The 14,357-nt window shown below is 43.4% G+C and overlaps 1 protein-coding gene across 3 annotated transcripts in view; it reads right to left on the bottom strand.

Annotated features, from left to right (window-relative positions):
• The window catches only part of TENM1 (teneurin transmembrane protein 1), a 552,583-nt gene that overhangs the window by 17,104 nt on the left and 521,122 nt on the right, over nt 1-14,357 (bottom strand). For all 3 annotated transcript variants that reach the window (XM_029930000.1, XM_029929999.1, XM_029929998.1), the window contains 2 exons: nt 10,540-10,712; nt 9,145-9,380 (listed from right to left, as the gene is read on the bottom strand). In XM_029930000.1, the coding sequence (XP_029785860.1) occupies nt 9,145-9,380; nt 10,540-10,712 (409 nt within the window). The remainder of the gene's footprint in view (nt 1-9,144; nt 9,381-10,539; nt 10,713-14,357) is intronic.

Here is a 14,357-nt window from a genome sequence, read left to right on the forward strand (position 1 = left end):
TATACCGTAACCTGCTGTTATTCCCTGAAAGCTGATAGTGAAGCACATATTTTCTGTCTTTTGATACGCAGGGCTTGGAAATCCACACGTAACCGGGTGTTCTTCCTTCAACTGCCTTTCCCGTGGTTTTATAGCCGCATACCTCCAACTGTAATACCGCTCATTTACAGTAGCTGTAAAATAGCCATGTACTCCCAGAGATGGTTGTAACTGTTACAATTTATGTTACAATGATAGTTAAAGAGCCAAAGTAACAAGTGATTTCCAGTTCCACTAAATTTGTGGTTTTATTTGTCTGATAGATTAAGTTTACTACTCAAGAACACATTTCTTAATAAAGCCATTACCGTTACACAAGCGAGGATCACTGGTAAGTAGTACAAAGCAGAGGAAGATGGCCCAGTGTTTTTTCTCTGCCTGTCAATACGTCAGCCACCATGCTTCTCTTCTTTGGCTAATGTACTCTGATATTCGGATGCTGCCAGAAAACTAGTTTTAAAGGTTTGGCAGGTGTTATGCTGTGATTTGTAAGAAATATATACTTGGTCTTCCACCCAGTTCCTGGCACAACCTCCTAAAACCCTTGGAATTGCCTATGGTAAGAGTGAGAAAGCTGCAGTTTGTTTATCACTGAAGTGACTTTGGAAGGCCCTCTGGTAACCTAATAATGGGGACTGGTTGCCAGGGAAGCCAACCTTGTGATTAGAGGGTTGGTACTTTTACTTCCTCCCTCCAAACCTCTGGAGAAGGGGGTAGTGGTTGAGGGTTGAATCAATTGCCAATAGGCAAAGATTTAGTCGATCTTTCCTAAGTAATGAAGTCTCCATAAAAACTCAAAGGAGGGGCGCTTGGGTGGCTCAGTAGGTTGAGCATCTGACTCTTGATTTCAGTTCAGGTCATGATCCTAGAGTCATGGGATGAAGTCCCATGTCAGGCTCTGTGCTCAGTGTGGAGCCTGCTTAAGATTTGTCTCCCTCTGGCCCCCTCTCCTGCTCATGCTCACTCTCTCTCTAAAAACAAACAAACCCAAAGAATAGGTCGGCCAGCTTCTGGGCTGGTGAGCAAGTGGAGATGCTAGGGGAGAGTAGTGCATCTGGAGAGCATGGAAGCTCCACACCGCTTCCCCCTACCCTGCCCTCTGCATCTCTTCCATTCGGCTCTTCCTGAGTTCTGCCCTTTATAATAAACTGGTGATCTAGTAAGTCAAATGTTTCTAAGTTCCGTGAGCTGCTCTAGCAAATTAATTGAACCCAAGGAAAGGGTTGTGGGAACCTCTGGCTTATAGCCAATCCATCAGAAGCACTGGTAGCAACTTGGACTTGGTGACTGGCATCTAAGTAGTGGGCAGGGGGCAGTTTTGTCAGACTGAACCCTCAACCTGGGGAATCTGATGCTATCTCTTGGTAGATCGTGTCAGAATTAAATTGACTTGTAGGACAGCCAGCTGATGTCCCAAGAATTGCTTTTTAGTGTCAGTTGCCTCCACCTTCCACATTGGAATTGGGACCAGGAACCCAAAAGAGAAGGAAATGTAAAATTCAGCTAGAGATAAAAGGGAATGAAGGAATAGAAGGTGCCACAGAGTTATCCCGAGTCTCCTGTGGAAACTAAGTGTGACCTAGGGAGGCTGGGAAGGAGTATGCTTTTCTGGGTGGGCTCTCCCACTGTCATCGTGGAGAACTTATATCCTCTGGCCATTTTGGCAGGAATCCAAACTTAAGCTGATTGCCAATGACTACTAGGGTCATGAGCAAAGCTGGGAAAGCTCCACGTTCATACAAACACTAGTTTGCCTGAAAGACAATAATCACCTTTGACCTACGTGTGGACCATCAATCTTTATTTTCATGGGAAATAAATAATGAAATAAGAGATAATAAATAATACATAAAATACTAAATAATACAATACTAAATAATGAAATAAGAGATAATAAATAATACATAAAATACTAAATAATACAAAAAGTCTGCCTGGGAGCAGAATTTGCCACCACAAAATATGCCTCTTTGGCATAAGGATTATTTTAGGCTGATTATTTTTAAGAAGTGGACACAGAAGCTCTTAAAAAATTATGAAGTTGCCCATTTACATTTTTATGGGGAATTTCCATTTGTAAGGGTGTCTCCCTGTATCAGAATGTGGGGAATGACTAAATATATAGAAACTCTTAGCAATGGAGAAGGTGAGGATTTAAAACTACATTAAACTACATCTTTGTTTATTGTTGTTTTCCCGGTAACCTCCCATAACTGAGTCCTTACCTCCAACATCTTTTGTCTTTAGCTGGAGATGTTACTTAAGGTATTGGCTTCAGCTAACTGGGAATCTACTCAGTTTCCTTGTGTCTGTCATATACATAGAAGGTATACATGTCATTAAACTTAGGTCTGTTTCCCTCCTCTTCATCTGTTTTTATGACTGTTAAATTATTACACCAGTCAAAGAACTCAGAAGAGTGGAAGGAAATTGTTTTTCTCCCAAATTTACTCTTCCTCCAGTCTACACCAATTCTTGGGTTGGACAAGAGAGGGCAAAGAAAGGGTTGAAATTTGGTAATTGCCCCAAGTTCAAAGGAAGGTCTCTTTGGACAGGTTGTGCATTGAACGGGATCTCTGAGTTTGGCAACTGATGAGCTGTATGTTGGGGTAAGAAAGCTGGACTTGGTAAACATTTTCCATATGAGAAGAAGTATCTACACTTTTGTTCATCCTCTGGTTGCCCTTGCATTTCTTTCAGCTTCACTAAGCAGAAATAAGGAGAAGGGCTTACTTTTTGTTCCTACTTGGACCAGAAGGGAAAGAGGGAAGTAAGTGCCCCAGGGAGCCATGCATTGTGTTTCCAGCAGAGCTCAAAGTGCTTGAAAGAGGAGGTACAGGCAGAAGCTCCAAAGGAAAGTGTCCTTTGCCTCTACTCAGAGACTTTCTTTCTCCTTCCTAGGAATTTATGCTTTAATTGCTTCAGAGAAAGTCTTTTCAACCCTTCAGATTCAAGACTCATTCAATTAGCAGGATAAAGATATATGAAATTGATCTATAGGCAGCTTGTTGATATTTGACTATTTTTGGCCTACAAAAAGGGCAATTAGCTATGGTTCAACTGAATATACATATAAAACATACATATAAAACACACAGAATATGTTGAACTCTAAGTAAGCTATGATTATGGCAATTGATTTCCTTTCTTCTCCAGGGAAGAGAAGGCTGAATTTTCAAGGATGCCGTCTAGCATTTCAGCTCACAACGCAACTGAATTAACCTGTTAATCTTTGCTAAAATAGGTCAGAAGGTGAATAAGGGATGTGGGCCAAGTAATCACATCACAGTTTGGGAGACGCACTGCATTTAATTTCTATGAATTTATGAGAATGGATAGAAAAGTCACAGATTTTAACTTAGTACATGCTACACTGCACTCACTGGTTTGAGGTTAATCAGTACTTGATTTTTAGAAATCAATCAGGACAATGCTACAGATTTTATTTGTTATTGATCATTGCTAGGCTGACCATCAAAACTGTATGTAGGCTTGCTTTTATTTCAGATTTGCCTATAAACGAACAGGACTTGCATTTCGTGTTAGCATCAGCTGCTACTATTCCATCTGGAATTTCCTTTTATCTCTTTTCTTTTTTTTTTTTTTTTTACTCACAAGATACTCTTCTTACCTTGCCAGCCCCCAAAGTCTTAGTGCTAGTAGGGATCTTGGGGCATGCGCTATTGAGTTGACCCATCTGAGTTCAAATCCTGGTATCACCACTTACTATGTGTGACTTCTCTGTGCCTGTTTCTTAATCTGTAAAATGGGAATGATAATAATAGAACCCACCTGATAAAGTGTCATGAGTACTAACTGAGTTAATATATAGCAATACGTATAGTAAGACCTCAGTGACTGTTAGGTGCTGTAATTGTGATCAATTATGATAATGTCACTAATGATAGCGATTGCACAGCCCATAACCCTCATTTCATAGGTGGGGAAAAGTGTACAGTAGTATGGGCGTACCAGTTCTTCCTCAAAATCTTATTCATTCTGCTCAATGATATGGCTGACTTTTGCCATATCATTTAACTTAGATGCTTTTTGTATTATATTAATTTGCTGTCGTTTAAATGCTTTCCTGTTGGTGAAGTCATTTGTGTAAGCATACAACAGACAATGGCAATTTTTTATACCAAATCATTCATGCTTATATGCATGCTGAATAGTATGTGAAATGACACTTTCTTTCGAGTTCTCTTAGTGGAATTGACTCAACATCAATAAATATAGTAGCCTCTATGCTTGGAAATCCCCAAGAATCCCCTGGCCCCCCAAAACCCAACTCAGTCCAGCCACCTGGATGCCTGAATGCTCCTGTCTCCAGGTGACTCCTTAGGGGTAGACGCACTGTTACTGGGGACTGAGAACGACATATATTTTGAAAGTAGATTAACCTATCTGCAATCAGGTTTCTTATCTAAATTTTCACCAAGCGAATCCCTCCAGCAGAACTGGGGAGAAGGAAGTTAAAATAGCTTGAAGCAAACGTGAACTCCAACTCTGAGCAGCCTGTAGCGGAGTGCCCTGTCAGCAAAGGCATTTTCTGAGAAGGGAAGGAGATGCTGGAACCTCTTGGCTGCCTCCCCAATTCCCCCTCATCTGTCAGCCTGGGACCCTGTGTTGCATCTGACCTTGTTTCCCCCTTTAAGAGTTCAGATCACCTATGAACATTCACAGGTCGGTTTTAAAAGCCAATCTACCTGGTTCTCAGTTATCTTTGAGTAGAGAGGGGACAAAAATCAATTGTGAGGGTTTTAGATTAGTCTTTGCTTCGTTTTGCTTGTAAACACATAATCATCTTACTTGATTTTATGACTTTGGTTTGAAGTGCTAAGCTTCCTGGACTTTTCTTTTTTCTTTAAAGGAGGCTGTAGGGCTGGGGTTTTTCTGTAACCTCACATCTCAGCCTGCGAAATCTTGTGAGGTGCTCTGGGATCCAGTGCTGGGATACGTCTCCCATAATGGCATTGGTGTCCGTGCATGTGGCGAGGTGCAGTCTAGATGAGGTTCCCAGCCTGGTTTCCTGTGGGTGAATGTCCAATTCTTTTACAACCACTTCCATTGGTCTCTGTACTCTAACTTCTCCATTGTCCAGGGAAACGTGTTTGTGGGGACAGGCTGATGCAGCAGATAAGATACATGGACTGGATGTAAAAATACTTTGCAAGGAAGATGATTCAAACACAACTCAGGTTGTTGGGGTGGGGATGGATTTTTAAAATAAAGGAAATTTCAGGATGTTAATGTCATTTATTTCACTTAATGGCGTTGGTGCAGGACAGCCCAGAGGTAACAAATCCCTTGCTGGGCCAGGGTGAACAGGGTATCCCACATCCCGACAGTCTGTCTTGCTCACTTTGAGGGAGCCCTGACTTTGTATGAAAAAAAAATCCCACCAATCATTGGAGAAGAGCAACTCTTGTTGCGTTATCTCCAAAAGTCTATGCTTGTATGCCTTTTCTTTGAGCTACAAGGTCTAGGGTAGATGTAACAGATAGCTTTTTTGGAATGTCCATCATGTTACCAAATGGGCTTTTATTTATTTATTTTTTAATTTATTTTTAAAAATTTTTAAATTTATTTTTGAGAGACAGCAAGAGACAGCAGGAGCAGGGGGAGGTCAGAGAGAGAGGTACATACAGAATCGGAAGCAGGCTCCAGGCTCTGAAGTAGCTGTCAGCACAGAGCCCGACGCGGGGCTTGAACCCACGACCCGTGAGATCGTGACCTAAGCCGAAGCCGGAAGCCGGACGCTTAACCAACTGAGCCACCCAGGCGCCCCCCCAAATGGGCCTTTAAACGAACCTGTCATTTTGTGCCTGACCAAGTAGTGTTTTAGGACCTGATTCCCAAGCACATTTAAAGATTACATCCATACCTCTGTGTGGTTTTTCAAAGAGGAGTCCTATTTCCCACAGTGCAGCAGGAGTTTCTATGTTGTATGACTATCTGAACTTGGTATTCTGTCTCCAGAGCTCTGGTACCCCCACTTGCCCTCACTCTGGAATGGCTACTCCACCAGGAGAAATAAATGATTCGGGCTAGATGAATGGGTAAAGAAGATGAGGCATATTCATGCAATGGAATATTACTTGACAATCAAAAAGAATGAAAAGTTTGCCATTCACAACGGCATGGATGGAACCACAGCATGTGGTCAGAGAAAGACAGATATCATATGATTTCACTCATATGTGGAACTTGAGGAACACAACAGATGAACATAGGGGAAGGGAAGGAAAAATAAGATAAAAACAGAGAAGGAAGCAAACCATAAGAGACTCTAATGACAGACAACAAACTGAGGGTTGCTGGTTGCGGGGGGGATGTGGTGGGAAGGAGGGCACTTGTTGGGATGAGCAATGGGTGTCCTATGTAAGATGAGTCACTGGGTTCTACTCCTGAAACCAATACTACACTGTATGTTGATTCACTTGAATGTAAACACATAATTTTTTTTAAATGATTCAGTTTAAGGCCTTGAGGTCCTTGAGGGCATCGGAAAAGTTTGTTCTTTACATGTATGCCTACAAATGGGTCCCTGCATATCTGGCCTGGGAAGAGAAACCATTGCAGCCCGTGCCATCTTCTTGCCCCTTGAAAAGCTCCCAGAAGTGAAGGGGCACCGTCTCTGAAATAATACACTCAGCAGCGAAAGAGAATTTGTCTTGTCAAAATTGGATTCACACCTATGTTAAGGGAGCATATATGTCCTGTTAAATCAGACTTTCCTAAACTGGGGAAACTGACGCAGCAATATACAGAAAAATGCATAAGGATGGGGGGAAAAGATAAGAAGTAGCCAGTTGAACAGCTTCCCTTCCCTTGCCTCTTCCACACTTCCCCTGCCTGGAAGCCAGCCAGTTGTCCTGTACCACCCACACTTGCCAGTACATTAGAGTCGATTATTTGTCTCTTTTTGTCAGTATTGAAATGAGGAGTCAGGCCCTGCCAAGGTGGCTCCACTGAGTGGGGCAATGATTTATAGATTAATTATTTTAAAGAACAAGGCAGTACAGCATGATGAAGTGGAAAGAGTGCTGTGCTAGGCGAAGACCCGCATTTTAGTGCTGGCTCTGATCCTTAATAGCTGTTTGACTTTGGGCAAATCACTTAACCTCTCTGGGTCTTAGTCTCCTTATCTGTAAATTGGGAATAACAACAATTGATGACTGTGGTGATCAAATAAAATCCTGGTGATGAAAGAATTTTGTTAACTCCAGGGTATGAAACATATGTAAATGATTGCTGTTAGGTTTCTAGGAACATGCTTGGTGATACCACTCAGCTGCTAAGGGGCTCATCATGTCACAGGACCTCAGGAAGTACCCTAGAAGTCACATAGAGGAGAAGGTCCTGAGTTTTTTGCCCTTATAAGCAGTTCCACAAATCTGCTCAAATATACCCCAGGAAGGGAAATGGGTCAATTATAAATAGTGTTAACTAAATAAGACTTCACTCCTTAATACTAAAGAGCCCTCAGATGCCCCAAATGTTTTATGACTTTTCAACATTAAGAACAATTTGGGATATGAGACGTAAGTTACAGTTTATCATCTCTCCATTATCTGTGCCTATGGAGGGGAGAAAATGGTGGGTTATTTTAGAGAGGAAAACCCCAAAGTCACATAGAACATGATATGGTTCATAATGTTTTCTTGAGGCTATAAACCGGGGGAGGCACTAAATCATGTATGTGATCCAATTATTCTGTGGGGAGTCCATGAGATTTATAAGCCATATGTAGATAGTTTTTTCTCGAGTATATTTCCATTCTACAGGTGGATGATATTTTCATTCCACAGGTGAAGAAAATAAAGGCATTTCTTAAGCCAGGACATCTAACTTCCCCATCTATGGCACTACCCGGGAGATCTCATTTCTAGAATTCTGACCGAAAACCTCACTGCCTCACACATAGAGCAGTGTGACTCTTTGGACTGGTTTCACTTCTCCGTTCAGTGCCACAGCAGCAGTAAATGTTCTGTTGGGGATAGACTGGGGGTAGAATCAAAACATACAAATTGATATGTGCCATTACAAAACCATTGAAGTCTGTGCCTATATGTCACCAACAGAAGTGAGTAAAAAAGTGAGTGCTGTCATGGTCATGGATTATTTTGTTCATATCACACCCTTGGACTGGTTTGTCCGCTTCTTACTGGAATCGGGTGGTTGTTTGGCGTCGTATTTCCACAGCCTAAAGGTTACCACATTTTCACCAGGAGCAAACTTGTGCTGTGCGTGAAGAAAGGGCGAGCAGCCCAGGCAGCTAGGCGCTCAAAGCAGGCCTGGCCTCAGCCGTGACTGATTGTTTCCCTTGGGCTGGCAGTTGCTCTGGGGCTGATATTGAATGCTACTATGTTTGGAAAGTTGGTCACATCATCCTAACATTAAGAAGGAACAGGCAGACAGAGTGCTGTGGAGTTCGTAGGCTTTGCGTGCTGCAGAAAGGCAGGTTTGGCAGGGATCTCTGCTTAACTGCAGTGAACTGTGCCCGGTAAGGACATGAAAACCCCCAAACCTATAATGCCCCCCGGACAGCTCTCTCTGAGCACCACTAGACCCATCTGGGTGCTAGTGCTTCGCCGCTCTGGCCCTTAAGAGTGTCTTCACGGTGATGATATCACTCACCAATTCTTCCTTTGCACCTGCCTTTGTCCAGATGTTGCCTTATGTCTCATGTCCTGGTTTGGGTGCCTGCCGAGTCTTTCTGCATAAAGTATAAACTACCCTTGGAGCAGGGAGCTGGGTCGGTGTAGTGAGTCTGATAACCATCTGCCGGGCATGCTGGAAGGGATTCTGGAGGGCCTCCCGACTAAACACATTCCTCCCACCCAGACTTTGTTGGTGCCTGAAATTGCTACTATTAGAGCACTTTAGCTGGCTAATGACAAAGAATGCTCCTATTAGAATGTTCATTTAAGGATCCTGAACCATTATCAGCCGTTAGCACCCTGTCTCAAATTAGTGTATCATATAGGCTAGTCAGTCACCTAGAAAAGCTTTGTTGCAATGGGACTTCAGATCAGGGCGGCGCTGCAGTTTTGCCACATAAAACGCAAGTTGCGTAGCTTGCGTGGGGTCAAGCCTTACCCTCAGTCTCCTTTCGAACGCCGAAATGTTGCCCTTGTTTTGCTCCTTGCGCTGCCGCCACTCGATGAGGTTTGCATTGTGCTCTCCGGGCAGGGAGATGTTGCATTTGCCCAGGGTGGGGTTGACCGCCCCCGCCAAGATGTGGGGCTCAGAGCTGAGGCTAATCTCCATTCCGCTGGCGAAGGTGACACGTAGAGAGCCGTCTGGACTCACTCGATAGGTGCTCTGGGTATTTTCTGTAGACAGAGGAGCAAAGGAGGAAGAGGGTAAGAAAGGGAAGCACAGGAGGCAGAGAAGAGACAAGGGTAGCTTCAGGAGACAAGTCTGGGGAAGGATGAGCAGATGGGTCGCTGCCTTCCGGGCTCGGCAACCCCTCTGACAGGCAGATGCGCTCTCTGTCCATTTGGGTCTCGTTATTTTGATAGCTGGGGTATCTTGTTTCTTGGATAAAAGATTCCTGTCTAATACTGCAGGCTGTCTTTGGCCTTTTCTTTTTCAGTTTTAAAGAATTCCCTCACAAAATCCATCTCAGACTTGGTGGGGTGGCCTCCTCAGTTTGATATGCTGGGAGCTAGAAGGAGCAGACGAAGTTCAACTCTGCCTCCTTAGCGCCTGGGGACACCGACTGACCAGACAGGCTGCCTTACGCAGCAAGATGCTAACACTGACAAAGGTTACTACCGGTCCTTTCGGAGTGAACCTGAACTCTGAACACTTGTGCCTCTGGCCCCAAAGCCTGATAAGAGAATCAGTCCTTAATGACTGGGCAGAAAGAAAACAACGTCTCTGTCCATGTCCCTTTAGCTTCCAAGACATTCCCTCCAAATGCAACCCTCCTCCCCTCCCTTCCATCTTTCCTTTCCGTTTTCTTCTCTCCCTCTCTCTCCTCCCCCTTTCCTCCTCTTCTCCCCTCCCTCGCTCCAGGCCTCCTTTCCTTTTTGTCCAACTCTTACTTTTCTTTTCTCTCTGAATAGAATGAGATTTTAATTCTCTCGTTTCACTTATATTCTTGCTTGGTGTCTCTCCCAACCCATCCTTCTTTTCACCCGCATCAGCACTGATCTAGAATGCTAACCTCAGCTGGGGCGCAGACATCATTTCTTTAATACAACCCAATCAGAGCCTAAAAGAGCCTTACAAACAGCTGGGTGTTGGGAAATGACGAAAGAGGAGCGGATTTGGCAGGGATTTACCCTCACAGCCCCCACAGAGATGTGGCCCAATGTGACAATGTGAACTTTGTGAAAGGTGTGGTTTTGTTTGCGTTTCAGCCTCTGTAGCTGGAAAATAGGGAGAAGGAGCCATCTCCTCAGCCACAAGTGAATTCTATTTATTAATGGCATGCAGAGGGTTGATGGTAGAAGTGAAGATAGGCGAAGTGGGAACTATCCTTACCTTGTTTTAAAATATATATGGTACTAGTTGCTGTCAAGTTGGTGGACATGAGGACGTTTTCCCGGTTGGAAGTATCTAGTTCCACTTTTGTCAGCTTCTCCAGGTCGCTGTGGAAGCTGCTGACCTCTCCAGTGGGAAATGTTGCATTGGTCAGATGTCCCTCAGGGTCATACCTGAGGAATGTAACCAATCCCAACTTTGAAGCCTCTTGGCAGCAATAAAAGGCCTTTGCAAATAAAAATCACTTGGCAGCTAATACAGTTTAACTTTGAGTGATAACAAGTATTATTAACCTTGTTCAATAAGAAGAAAAAGGTCAGAGAGATGATTAATCAAACGAAGGTATTTCTTGCAGCTTCTGAATTCTTGATGACTTCCTTGAGCTGTGCTGTTTTACAGAAAAAATATATCTGGTAATGAATCACCAGGGTGGAAAACTGATTTATGAATCATGTCCTGCTGTGTGTAATGTTGCAGGGAGGCCTCCGTTTGCAATTTGGGTCGATCCCATTAGATGTGATGGATAACAGAAACCAGCAGAGGGTGCTGTTGGCAAAGAAAAAAAGGGCACAAACCGCCCTGATTGTCTGGAAGAGCAATAAACTGATTTTGCCTTGTGATAGGAAAATTATATTTGCTGCTGTTTAAGTTGCCAAATTTGAAATGAATGAATCATTCTTCCAACAAAATGAACAAGCGCGGAGGATAATGGATGCATGTTCATTAAAACATTCTGGAGACCCCTGATCTCAGTGTCACTTAATTTTTTTAAAAAATCTTTTTGGAGTATAGTGCATAATGCACTGTAATTTGCCTATATGAGTAAGAGACAAAAAAAATAATTACCTGGGATAATAGGCAATTACCTATGTCTGGAAATATAGTCTAGTGAGTTTACTTTTTTTAAAAAAAAAATCGGAATGATTGGCAATCTCACTGTCCTCCAAATGGAAACGGCTTCCCTGAAGGCTTGTGATGTGGAGCTGTTCTTTTATTGCCAATAGAACCATGAAAAATAAACACTTCATTAAAAGTAAAGACATGCACTTGGAAACCCATTACTGTTTTCTTTTCAAGTTGCAAATTACAAAATATTTAAGCACTTTTACTTGCTTTTAAAATGTTAAACAATTATATTCTTTTCACCCAAAGTGATCAGGATACAGCCTGGACACGATGGCGAAGGCTGGCTCCGCTGTTTCCTCCCCGACAATTATGCAAAATGGCATAGTGATTTCGTGTTAGTTCACTAGGTTTTAAAGAACTCAGCCTGGAGAGTTGTTCAAATTTTAAAACCTAGACCAGCCTTTGGTAGGCTTGGGAGAGGAGGCTGGACCTTATTTCATCAGACAGAACTGAACTTGGGCCTATACACAGTGCCACCTCAAGCTCAGTGCAATATGTATATGAGCACGTGCACACACACACACACACACACCCTAATGGCTTAAACAGTCATGTATGCGTATAAAACAATCAAATAGGTCATTTGACATCAAAGATAGGCCACGCCTAATTGTTTAACTGGATGCATCCTTTGTTGAAGTACATTTGAGTCAAAATGGTCGAGGGTGTGTTGCTACTATGCAGCTAAGGCCTCATTATCAAGGAAAGGCTGAAGGGTACTATTTGTGCCTGGGGTTAATGGCCGAATCCCGGCCCCTGCTCAGCCCATTTGCCCACGGCCTGCTCTGGGGCTCTGGGGCTGCAAATCTCAGGCCCCTGATGAGAAGAAGGCATGGAAGGGCTTGAGTGCCCAGCACAGTCTCAACCCTGTCTGCCTGGTCTTCCTTCGAGGATAGGAAAACAACGTCTACCTTTAAGTATCCCAAGGTACAAGCTGCTTTTCCCTGCAGGAACGTGTTTCCAGGAAGTGGACAGAAGGAAGCTGCCTTCCTCACAAAGGAGACTGGGGCCCACAGCCTGGATTAGACAGACCGTTCCTCTTTGTTTCCCATCCATCGACAGCAACTCTGCCTCATTGGATTCCCTTTCCTAGTTTCTAAGTGGTTTCCTCAAATCATGGCACGGTCCCTCATGGCCATTGTTCCAGCAAATCCAGCTTCAGACGCTATGCATGCAAGTTCCCAATGGGCTTTCCAGCTTGGGGCAGTTTTCCTTCTTTCTCAGTCACAGGGCCTCTTGTTTTAAAGCACCTCACTTACAGGTGAGGGCCGTGGAGGTGTCCACTCCTCAGGGCAAGATGACAGGATCAGACGCCTTCTGAGCCATCCGCGAGCAGAGGTACAAGGGCCAAAAATTCTAGTGACACTCAGCAGTGGCCAGTGGATAAATCTGGTTTCCTAAACCCCTCTCTCCTTCAGACACATTTTAAGCTCAGTCACTGATGCTTTTTGTCTGAGATTATACATCTAAAAGCTTATTCCCAAGAGCACAGCCATGCTCCTACATATTCTGCTCCCATCCCCACTTGCCAAATTGATAGGAGTACATTTGGAGAGGAAAGATAAACAGGGCTGGGGAAGGCTGTAATTACCCAGATAGATCTAGCTGGGAGGTGGCTGCCTGATCCTTTTCTGGGGAGAGAGGCAATGGTGTTGGGGATCAGGTCGAATTTTCCATAGTCCTTCCCAGTTGCTGGATAGTTTGAAAGTTATATTGCCTGATTTGCTTTCCATGGCTGGACATTCATCCTTCTTGAAAATGCATATTTGACTTTAAGTCTATCATAAACAAAGCACTCTACCTGGAGGGCGTAATGCTAAGTGAAATATGTCAGACAAATAGTGTATGATCTCACTTACATGTAGAATCCAAAACAAAAAAGAAACCACACATACCAAACTCAGAAAAGATCAGATTTGTGGTTATCAGAGGTGGGGTGGGTGGGGGAATCGAAGAAAGGTAGTCAAAAAGGCACAAACTGCCAGTTAGAAGGTAAACGAATACATTACAATGTACAGCATGATAACGACCGCTTCCACTGATGTATGATAGGTATTTGGGAACGTTGCTAAGAGGGCAGATCCTGAAAGTTCTCATGAGAAGGAAAAAAACCATCTTTCTTTCTCTTTGTTTTTGTATCTATGAGATGATGGATGTTAACTAAACTTGTTTTGGTAATCATTTCTCAATATTAGAAGTCAAGTAATTAGGCTGAACACCTTAAGTTTCTACAGTGCTGTGTGTCAGTTATATCTCAATAAGAATAAAGGAAAGAACCCCCCACAAAATAGCCCTGAAACACTTTACCGAACTCACTCACATACCCTCAGTTCTGCCAGGCAGTTATATATAGCAGTCACATTGGGTGGTATCTTCCATGTGGTGTCTCTATCATTTGTACGGCCCTAGGTCTAAACATATGGCCCACCTCTCTTTTGTGGGGTCACTTTCCAAGGAAGAGTGACAGGCAGAAGTACTCATCAGTGTATAATACCCACAACTTTGGAAAGATTGCTCAAAAGTAGATAAGAAATAAAGGGAGGCTTTGATTTCCTATGGCTTACTTGAGTATTTTCTCTCCATCACAGGGGAATGCATGTTTCCAGACTCAATGTCAAAGACACAAGTTTAATCAAAACCTCTTCTGGTGTGTGTTTCCCTTCGGTGCCTGCATCTTTTGGTGCAGAGTACAAGCCAATATGCTGCAACCCAACCCTTCAGGCCACAACATGGTAGCAAGCCCCGCCTTCTCCGGGCTCCGAGTAGCACTCGCTTAACGAGGCCTGCAAATGCTGACTGCTGAAGTGCATTTAGTAAGAAGAGATTTGTCATCGAATTGTCCTTTCCTGTCCCAATTTTACAGAATTCCACTGGGAGGGTTTCACAGGACACCAATCAGTGAAGTATTGAGT

The sequence above is a fragment of the Suricata suricatta genome, chromosome X (genome assembly GCF_006229205.1).
Source record: "Suricata suricatta isolate VVHF042 chromosome X, meerkat_22Aug2017_6uvM2_HiC, whole genome shotgun sequence".
Classification (NCBI taxonomy): domain Eukaryota; kingdom Metazoa; phylum Chordata; class Mammalia; order Carnivora; family Herpestidae; genus Suricata; species Suricata suricatta.